This window comes from Macaca thibetana, chromosome 4 (assembly GCF_024542745.1).
Source record: "Macaca thibetana thibetana isolate TM-01 chromosome 4, ASM2454274v1, whole genome shotgun sequence".
Lineage (NCBI taxonomy): Eukaryota > Metazoa > Chordata > Mammalia > Primates > Cercopithecidae > Macaca > Macaca thibetana.
In genome coordinates this window covers 26,628,763-26,639,086 of record NC_065581.1, presented here as the reverse complement: position 1 = coordinate 26,639,086, position 10,324 = coordinate 26,628,763, and the positions used below count along the sequence as shown (strand labels likewise).

The following is a 10,324-nucleotide window of genomic DNA, read 5'->3' as shown; positions in this document are numbered from 1 at the left end:
TGTAAAACTCGTAATACTAAGATGTGTTATTACCTATTGTCATTGTTTCCTCAAACAATGGCTTAGAAAATGCTGACTTAAGATAACTAATTGATAAACTGGGCTAAGATATTAGATAGAAATTAAATAGAAAAAAAATCCAGGTTAAACAGTAAGGTGGGTGGCGGGGGCGGGGGCGGGGGGGCTCTAAGATCAGGAGATGAAGGTGAACACAAGGAGATGAAAGCTGGAACTTGTCCAATGACCCTCCCCAACAAAAATAAAAAGGCATAAAAAATATTTTTATTTTCTATAAATATATTAGGAAATGTATTTCTTCCCAACTCAGTCCACGTCATTAACTGTCAATTTTTTCTACATAAAAAAGATGCTAATACCACCCTCACCTGTGACTGCTAAACAGAGAAAGATTGCCGGGACTAGGCATTATCCCCCTAGTTGGAAATAAAGGCCCGTTCCTGGGGGCAGAACGTGGGATTTTTAGGGGACCCTATAGACGTAGGCAGCCAAGAGTCAAACAAAACAAGCATATGCAATAGTCATAATCATGCTAGTATGACAGTATGAATTAGGTGACTCAGCCAGGCATATACAGGAGTTCGGAGTGAGGATAGTGGAAGCCCTCAAAACTTGCACGTTTGGGCCCTTAGCAGAGACACTTGGTCTGAGAAACACAGTAAAATGTTTGCCTGGATAGTCACGATCATTCTAGTATGAGGTAGACAGGAAGCAGAGCAGGGCTAGGAGCTGGAAGGGGCCACCCTGGCCCTCAGGAGTCCCTGACAAGGGAAGGTCCCTCCATGCTCTCTGAGGGTGGTGGGGCTCCAAAGATCCTGGCCAGGAGCCCTTTGTTGGAGCGGGCCTTGTCCTGGGCAGTCGCCAGGCGAGCCCGTTCACGACCCCCTGGCCGTGCTGCTTTCCGGGCCCTCAGTTCCTGCTCAGTAGGACGTTGCACAAATGTCCAGGAGCCATCTGGGCGAGCAGGGTCCCCATCGGCCGCAAGAAAGCGTTGTCCCCGTTCCACACTTTGAAGATAGAAGTCGGTCTCACGCTTGGCCTGAGCAACCTCCGCTCTCAGGCGCTGCCTGCGCACCTGGCGCTCAAAGGCAAGGTGTTCGCTGAGGTGGGACCAGGTGAAACGGTGCAAGTACTGTGGGCAGAAAATAAGAAAAGATCAGGATAGTGCAGATTAGGGAGAAAGATGAGACAGGGGACAAGATCAATGAGAAGCCATGGGTATACCTGGGCCAGAGCTGGGGAGAAGGGAGGGTGAGAGGTGTGGCAGAAAGATTTATCTCCTCACCTTGAGGTTCCAAAGATCATAACGGAAGGGGCTGCGCCTGCGGGCACCCATAGGCGTGTTGTGTAGACTGGCCGCCACGCGCTTGGCTATGCGCTTGTCACGGAACTCCACCCATCCCTCGGTGTAGTCCTTGCTGTAGGACCGCTTTTTTCCTCCCGCAGCTGCTGCTGCTTTCTTCTTGCGTCTCACGAACGGATCTGAGCGCCAAAGACAAAAAGACCCGTCAGGGACTATGCAGCACTCACTCAAAACCACTTCCCATTGCCCGCATCGTTCTTCACATCTGCCAGCGGGAGTTCCACCTGAGAGTTTTTGCCCAGGAGGGAGGGAACTGTAAATTGCACCCTTTCCTCTAGCTAACTCAATTATTTCCTTAATTGTCCACTCCTTAATCTGGCCGGCTTTGAACGCTATTTAACACCCGCGCAAGTCCCCAACCTCAATGTAAAATTGAGGGTGGAAAGAGGAAAGGCGGTTGATCAGTTTCTTGACCTAGGCCGCGATGCTAAAGGGGTATGTTCAGTTTTGTAGAAAAGCTAACGAGGCTTTTACTCTGTTGTACTCATGTAACAAACCAGTAAACAGATCCGGAAAGAGAGGTGAGCAGGGCCGGGATAAGAACACGAATAGTAACAATCCGAGAACTAAAGAACCACCAGACGCACTGCGCTACCCACTCTCCCCATATCCCCTCCGCCCACCCACCCCAGCATCCTCACAGACTGATTCACCAGCCAGGAGCCGAGCACCGCACTCCCCACCCCCAAAATCCAACAACTCGTGCCTCAGTCTCGCGCAGCGAAGCAACAGGACATCCATGCTTGCACCCCGCCAGCGAGCGACAACCTCCTCCTTTCACCGTCAGGGTCTGCATACTTACCCTCAGCCTGAAAGAAGACGCGTCCGACCTCGCCATAGGCGCTGAGAAGGTTACGGACGTGCAGAGGACGGAAGCGCGGCGGGATATGGCCCAGGTACACAATACCTGGCACTACCCGCTTATTGCGGCCACAGGCCGCTGCTTCGGATTCCTCCTGCTCCTCCTCCGCGTCTAGTGTCTGTTCTGTCCCTTTCAGCGGCTCGTGCTCCGTTGCGGCCTTCTCCGATTCCTCTGCCTCCATGTTGACTGACATGAGCGGCACGACGGCCGTAAAGTGCCTTGCCTACTGACGCAAAACGTGTGCGACGGCCTGAGACGAGGGGGCGGGGGCAAGGCGGTGATGACAAATGAAAGGATATGATTGGCGATGCAGTCGGGTCAAGGGGAAGGCCGAGGGGAGAGGGCGGAAGTGGGGTGTCAGGTGGAAAGCCAGATTTAGAGCGTGGAAGCGGGATAGGAAGCTTGTTTTAGGTTCACAGATTCCCTGTTACATCTCCAACTCAGGACAGGCAGAACCAGAAAAGGCAGATCCCCAGATACAACCTACCCTATAGAACGCCGCTAAAGGCGGGTTGATGCCGGGTTTTTAGGGAATTTTGTAGAGCAGTTTTAGGGAAGTTTCTGTGTGTTCTAGCGATCAAAATAGCATTTTATTCGAGGGCTCTGGGTGCGATTCCAGCTGAGGAATGACTCACCTTTTAAAGTTTATACATTTCATTTAAAAGATTTGAGTTTTGAAGTTTTAATTATTTCTGGAAATTTACCTTGGAATTTTGAATATTTTAAAATTTAATTTTGAAAACGGTTAATTTTGGAAATTAGATTTAATTTTTGAAAATTTAAATTGCGAACTTTCAGTTTAATATTTTACATTTGATTTTGTGAATGTCTGAAAATTTAAATGTGTGACAATTATTTGAATAATTTGTTTGGCATCTATTACACATGTGTATTGATACATTATCCATATGCATACTTACGTTGCAAATACTTGTCAGAGGCGCACACGCCTCCAATTCTGGCGACCCCCCCGGCGGTGCGCTTAGTTCTGCCCTCCCTGGGTCTGTCCTCACAGATTCCCCATCAGATCACAAACCAATTTTCCTTCTGTGACCTACGTAACCACAGAACGGACAAGGCCCCGGCGGTCCTGCTCCTACCAGGCGACCTGCGAACCATCCCTAAGCCAAGCCCATAGCCGTTTTCCCCGCACGGGCTCGAGTCCTCAATCTCTTACCGTCGCCCGAGGGCGCGACCAGCAGGGGGCGCCGTCCCCACCCTTAAGGCGTTTCAGTTCTTGCGATCCGCGCCAGCGACAAGCTGACTGCAAAGGATATTGCTGGGAACCGAGTACAAATAATCCGATTAGCTTTCTGGAAGCAGCCCGGGGCAAGTTTGAGGACCATCAGTATAAATCCGCCCTTGCTGCGGCCTGACAAAATTTCCCATCTCGCTCCAAGAGCACAGAGTAGCCCAGAGAATGGAAGCAGGGAGTAAATGTGTCCACTATTAAAATCAGAGATGACAGTTTTTGCCAGTCCCCAAGTATATTTCTAAAGTAACAGGGCCCACACTCTTTCATGGAGTGTCTAAAAGTCTAATAATAGATTCTTCGAATTCAAATACGCCTGTTTCATTAACTTTATTGAAGAGAACTTTCTGTCAGGTGTACACTGCTCCTTTTTTGAAGAGGGGAGGGATATCAAAATCCCGTTCCCCACATTCCTCATGATCCCTCCTCAACTTGGTGAAAATTGAGTCTCACTCGACTGTCCGTGAAGCAACCCTTGTTAGCAATTTTAAAGGTGGATTATTTTCCTTCTCTGAGCGTCTTACAAATTCATGTATAGCAAGCTGCACACTGCGTTCTTCAAGTTTCTTTATTTCAGGCCCAGGAGAGACCCTTTTAAAAGGGAACTCCTCCGAGCCGGACTCGAACCAGCGACCTAAGGATGACTATATTCAAACCCCTACAGTCCTCTGCTCTACCAGCTGAGCTATCGAAGGATGTTGTTGCATGTTATTTGGATACTTCAGAATTTACCTATTGCTTTTGACTATCCTGTATTCTTGTTCATTTTGAAAATATAGGGAAACCTGAGGAAAGTTTCGAGGATATTAGAAATGTTCCAAAATGTTCTAAAATGTTCTCATCTGAGTAGGGATAGTGACTATACAATTGTATGAACAATTCCCTTGAACATTTAAAATTTCACATAGGTCCAAAAAAAAAACCAGAAAAAAAAAAAACCCACCAGTATTCCGTGTACTGCTCCCTTAGATAGAGTAGATAGGACCATTGCCCTTATTGCACGTGTTGTCCAGCTGTCCTGTCCGCTTAGCACCTCCTTTCTCTTTAGGAAGTGAATAATAAAGACAAGTTTATCTTACACAACTGGGTTGAAAAGGGGGGACCTACCACCTTGAAGCGGAGTTACTGCCCAGTTCATTTTGGAAGCATTGAGATTCTCCTTTCTGAAGGGCAAGGAAAATTGCACAATTTGTATAATTTGTAATTTGTGTTCGAGACACAAAACATGAGACAAGAAGTGCGTTGTGTGTGTACTTATGTTTAGGAATTGAGCGGCTCATATGATATTGCACAATTGTAATGGGACAAATAAATGAAACACAACACTTTTCCCTCCCCCCACAATTTAAAAAAGAAATATAACATTCTATTTACAGGTGTCAACCTAAATAACAAAGAGAAGCTCTCTGAAAGAAAATGATGTTTATTTGGGAATAGAGCATTGCAAAGAAAAAACGAGTGCCATAGGAAACTATGTATATTCAGGGAGGTAAAAGAAGAAAAAGGTGTTTTTGAGTTGGAGTCTGGCTCTGTCGCCCAGGCTGTAGTGCAACGATCTTGGCTCACTGCAACCTCCGCCTTCCGGGTTCAAGCAATTCTCCTGCCTCAATCTCCCGAGTACCTAGAATTACAGATGCCCGCCACCACACCCGGCTAATTTTTGTATTTTTAGTAGAGACGGGGTTTCACCATGTTGGCCAGGCTGGTCTCAAACTCCTGACCTCATGATCCACCCGCCTCGGCCTCCTAAAGTGCTGGGATTACAGGCGTGAGCCACCGAGCCCAGCGACAAAGATTTTTAAGGGAAAAAATGAGAAGGATTATATAACTGTGTTGAAGTAATTATCATGTGCTACAAAGATGGATCGTAGAGAGGAAGCTAGTCCGAGGTTGGACAGGCAGTTGTGGGGCAGATGTCCTTATAGAAGTATTTTTTGTTTAGGATTGTGATGGCCTGTGCAAGGTTATGGTTTTTGTAGTCTTTTGTGATAGTTTTTGTTATCAAGCATGGCCTTTTCCAGCTCTATTAATCAGCGTTTTTAGTTAGTTTGTGTGTTTGTGTGTTTTAACAATAGTGACTCCATTTTGATTCTGACAGTTTTCACACAGGTATGCTGTCATGCTTAGCTAATAAATGCCTATGATGGTATTCAGCTTCCCGGTGCCTAAGACAGAAATGAACACCAATGGGAAAAATGGGAAGGTGTCTGGAGAGACTTTTTTATAAAATTATTAAAAGTATATGGAAATTATAAATTGTGAAATTTATGGAAAGGAGTTCTGGTGAATTTATCTATGAAAGATCATCACTTATTAAAGTTCTCCATAATTGTAATCTTGACAAAAATATGTGTTTTTTCCCAAAAGATCCTCTCCAGCGTTTCCCATGGGAAATATCTGCAGCAACATAACTAATATGTAATTCAGTTATTCAATTCATTGTCATGAGAAACTAAGAATATACGGTCTGGTAAATTCCTTTTCAATAATGTAGCCTAGCAGGGGAAAATGCGAGAAGCCAGAGAAGAGAAATGAGCAGATTCTGTATGAGATGGTCTCTGCCCATATGAAGTGTACTTACCTGAGCCTTGGACACCAGATGTAAAAGCAGTTGACCAACCCTGCCATTTCACCACCAAACCCCAGGATCTCAGTTCGCATGGTTTCTCGAATAAAAGCTTCACTAATTTTCACAGAGGGCAGCAAACATACTGAAAAAAATGCTCAGTATGTTTCTCATCAGTTACTGCTATGCTCACAAGCTCCCAGAGCCTCATACCTCCCAGTGACATGGTACTATAGAGTTGATTTTGATCGGGAAGAACTCCAATTGCTAATCTCATCAATTACTTTCTTTACCTATAAACTAATCCTAGCATGAGAATCTCACCTCAGGGCTGTTGAAGTTGGAATTTCATTTGCCTGAAATGCTCTTTCCCCTGATAATCCCCAAGATTTGCCTCCTGGGAATACAAGAGCAAGTAATTAGGACCTTTCCGCACTAGATATCTGTATCACTTTGTGGGAAGACTTCCTTCTTCCTCTTCTTACAGAATCTGGTGTCAGAATGACCATTCTATTCCCTCTTGCAGACACAAGTTCAAAATGGGTTTATGGATAAATCTAACTCTCTGAAATAATTCTTGGAGATGTATCATCATCACTTGATTACAATCTCACCCTGTACCTTCTCTATTGCTTTAGTACCTTTTCAACTTGTGAATTGAGTCCTACCTAGATGGTTTTAACTTCTCTTGAAGCTTACAGACCACTATAATATTCCTATGGAATAAAAAGGAACAAACTATTGGTAAATGTAACAACAGGGATGAAACTCATCTGCATTATGCTGAATTTAAAAGGCCAGATACAAAAGGCTACATACTATGGTATTCCTATGAAATTCTTGCAAGTGCAAAACTATAGGGACAGAAAATATCCATAGTTGCTGCTGGGGTAGAAGATAGGGGAAGAAATTAAGTATAAAAGAAACATGGTGATTCAGTAAGGCCAAAATAGAAAAAGAAGAAGAGGAAGAAGGAGAAGGAGGAGGAGGGGAGAGGAGGAGAAGGAGGAGGAGGAGGAGAGGAGAAGGAGGAAAAGAGAAGGAGGAGGAGAAGAAGAAAGAAGGAAGGAAGAAAGAAGAAGAAACAACATGGGAGGCTAGGCCTGGTGTCATGCCTGTAATGGCTTGAACCCAGGAGTTCCAACCTGCAGTAAGCTATGATGGAAGAACTGCACTCCAGCCTAGGCAACAGAGCATGACCCTGTCTAGAGATAAACTTACATGATTATGATTAATTGATTTTTGACAGAAGTGCCAAGGTAATTCTATAAGAAAAAGATAACTTTGCAAAATGATTCTGCAAAAACTGAATATCCATATGCAAATAAATGAACTTAGACCCTTATATCACACAATGTACAAACATTAATTCAAAATGAATCAAAGACTTAAATGCAGGGACTAGAACACAAAACCTCTAGAAGAAAATGTAGAAGAAACTCTTTGTGACTTTAGGTTAAGCAAAAAGATTTTAAATGGGACATAAAAGCATAAACCATAAAGGAAAATATAAGTTGAATTTCATCACAGTTTAACAAAAAATCTGTTCCTTAAAATATACTGTTAAGAAAAGACAGTCAGGCCAGGCATGGTAGCTCACGCCTGTAATCCCAGCCCTTGGGAAGGCTGAGGCCGGCAGATCGCTTGAGTCCAGGAGTTCAAGATCAGCCTGGGCAACACAGTGAAATCCCGTCTCTACCAAAAGAGAGAGAAAAAAAAAAGTCAAGTCACAGATTAGAAAAAGATACTTGGAAAACACTTCCCTAATGAAGGATTTGTAACTAGAACATATAACATACTCTTGCAACTCAATAATAGGACCAGACAATACATTTTTTAAAATGGACAAATGATTTGGACAGATATTTTACAAAAGAAGCTGTACTGATGGCCAATAAGCATAAAAAGATATTCAACATCACTATTCATTAGGGAGATGCAAATTAAAGCCACAATGAGATACTTTACACACCTAAGAGAATGGCTAAAGTTAAAAAAAAAAAAAAAGGTGAGAAATTAACAGTGCCAAGTGCTGATGATGATGTGAAATAACTGAAATTCTCATATATTGCTGGTGGGAATAAAAACTGTTCCACCTTGAAAAACACTGTCAGTTTTTAAAAATGAAATTATAAATATATTTGCCATAACACTATGTGAATATTTATAGTAGCTTTATGCATAACTGCCAAAACTGTCTGGGCTGGAGATATAATAATCTGAGTTATCTGCACAGAAACAGGCTTAAGTTCATGACCCTGGAGGAGACTCTCAAATAATTGGGTGTAAACAGATAACAGAAGAGGACTAAGAACTAAAGCCTGGGGAGAAAAACAATATTAAGGAGTCAGCGAGAAGAGGAAGAACCAGTCAAGAAGACTAGGAAGAAGCTATCAATGAGGAAGGAGTAACTCAACGAGAGTGTGATACCCCAGAAGCCAAATGAAGAAAATATACCAAGAAGAATTGAGCGTCCCAATCTAATGCTGCTACTGATGAACCATGTAAGAGAAGGCAGAGAATTGATCATTAGATTAGCAACAGTGAGGTCCATGGGAACTTTGAAAAGAGCCATTTATGTAGAGATGAGAGACAAATTGGAGTAAGTTTAACACAGAGGACAGGCTGGATGCAGTGGCTCAAACCTGTAATCCCAGCACTTTGGGAGGCCAAGTCGGGAGGTTCGCTTGAGACCAGGAGTTGGAGACCAGCCTGGGCAACATGGAGAGACCCCATCTCTACAAAAATTAGCCACAGGTGTGGTGGCACGCACCTGTAGTCCTGGCTACTTGGGAGGTTGAAGTGGGAGAACAGCTTAAGCTGAGGAGGCTGAGGCTGCAGTGAGCTGGTATTATGCCATTGCAGTGCAGCCTGAGTAACAGAGCCAGACCCTGTCTCAAAAAAAAAAAAAAAAAAAAAAAGAGAAAAGAAAAGACTGAGTGTAAAGACAAGAAAGACCGAGGACCATTCTTTCAAGATGTGTGAAGCAGTAGCTGCCAGAGGATAAACAATAAAGAAAGGTTTGTTTCCAGATCAGGGAGGCCGGGCGCGGTGGCTCACACCTGTAATCCCAGCACTTTGGGAGGCCAAGGCGGGTAGCTCACAATATCAGAAGATCGAGACCATCCTGGCTAACACGGTGAAACCCCGTCTCTATCCAAAAATACAAAAATATAGGCGGGCGTGGAGGTGGGCGCCTGTACTGTAGTCCCAGCTCCTCGGGAGGCTGAGGCAGGAGAATGGCGTGAACCCGGGAGATGGGGCTTGCAGTGAGCGGATATCGCGCCACTGCACTCCAGCCTGGGCAACAAGCGAGACTCCGTCTCAAAAAAAAAAAAAAAAAAAAAGAAAAAAGAGAAGATCAGGGAGAAGTTTATTTCACTATCAACGGATAGAGTCAAGAAACGTTAATTTCAAGATCAGTTAATTTCGGCCAGTTGCAGTGTAATTCCAAAACTTTGCGACGCTGAGGCAGGCAGATCACCAGAGGTCAGGAGTTCAAGACCAGCCTGTCCAACATGGTGAAACCCAGTGTCCACTAAAAATACAAAATAAATTTAGCCAGGTGTGGCTAAAGAGTCAAGAAAAGTTAATTTCAACATCAGTTAATTTCGGCCAGTCGCAGTGTAATTCCAACACTTTGGGACGCTGAGGCAGGCAGATCACCAGAGGTCAGGAGTTCAAGACCAGCCTGTCCAATATGATCAGTATCTACTAAAAATACAAAAAAAAAAAAAAAAAAAAAAATAGCCAGGTGTGGTGGCAGGTGCCTGTAATCCCAGCTCCTCTGGAGGCTGAGGCAGGAGAATCGCCTGAACCCAGGAGGCAGAGGTTGCAGTGAGCCAAGATGGCACGACTACACTTCATCCTGGGTGAGACAGCGAGACTCTGTCTAAAAAAAAAAAAAAAAAATCTGGAAAATGTCAGACACTGTGGTGTGTGCCTATAGTCCCAGCTACTCAAGAGGCTAAGGCAGGATCGCTGGAGCCCAGGAGTTCAAGTCCAGCCTGAGCAACATATTGAGACCTCCTTGCCCCCACATCCCTCCCTCTCAAAACAAAACAAAACAAAACATCAGGAAGAGAGTCTCATTAAATATACTAAAATAAAAACATTTTCCTTTTTTCCACAGTCTCTCTCTTGATTTATCATGGTGCTTTTATTTGCTATTTAATATCATTCTAACTAAGTAAAAGCTTAACTTTTACATTATTAATTTTACTGTTAATCTTTGTTGTTCAATGCCAATTTTAAATGTAAATA

The 10,324-nt window shown here is 43.9% G+C and overlaps 1 protein-coding gene and 1 non-coding gene across 2 annotated transcripts in view; both read right to left on the bottom strand.

Moving 5' to 3' along the window:
* Positions 1 to 260: 260 nt before the first annotated feature.
* The window catches only part of ABT1 (activator of basal transcription 1), an 80,530-nt gene continuing 70,466 nt past the window's right edge, over positions 261 to 10,324 (bottom strand). Inside the window, exons 2-4 of the mRNA XM_050788935.1 lie at positions 2,184 to 2,431; positions 1,304 to 1,500; positions 261 to 1,150 (exon numbers count right to left, since the gene is read on the bottom strand). Of these exons, the coding sequence (XP_050644892.1) occupies positions 770 to 1,150; positions 1,304 to 1,500; positions 2,184 to 2,424 (819 nt within the window). The 5' untranslated portion in view covers positions 2,425 to 2,431 and the 3' untranslated portion in view covers positions 261 to 769. The remainder of the gene's footprint in view (positions 1,151 to 1,303; positions 1,501 to 2,183; positions 2,432 to 10,324) is intronic.
* Positions 4,102 to 4,190, bottom strand: TRNAY-GUA (transfer RNA tyrosine (anticodon GUA)). Its single transcript is given in 2 exon segments — positions 4,102 to 4,137; positions 4,154 to 4,190. It is a non-coding gene; the product is annotated as a tRNA-Tyr (tRNA).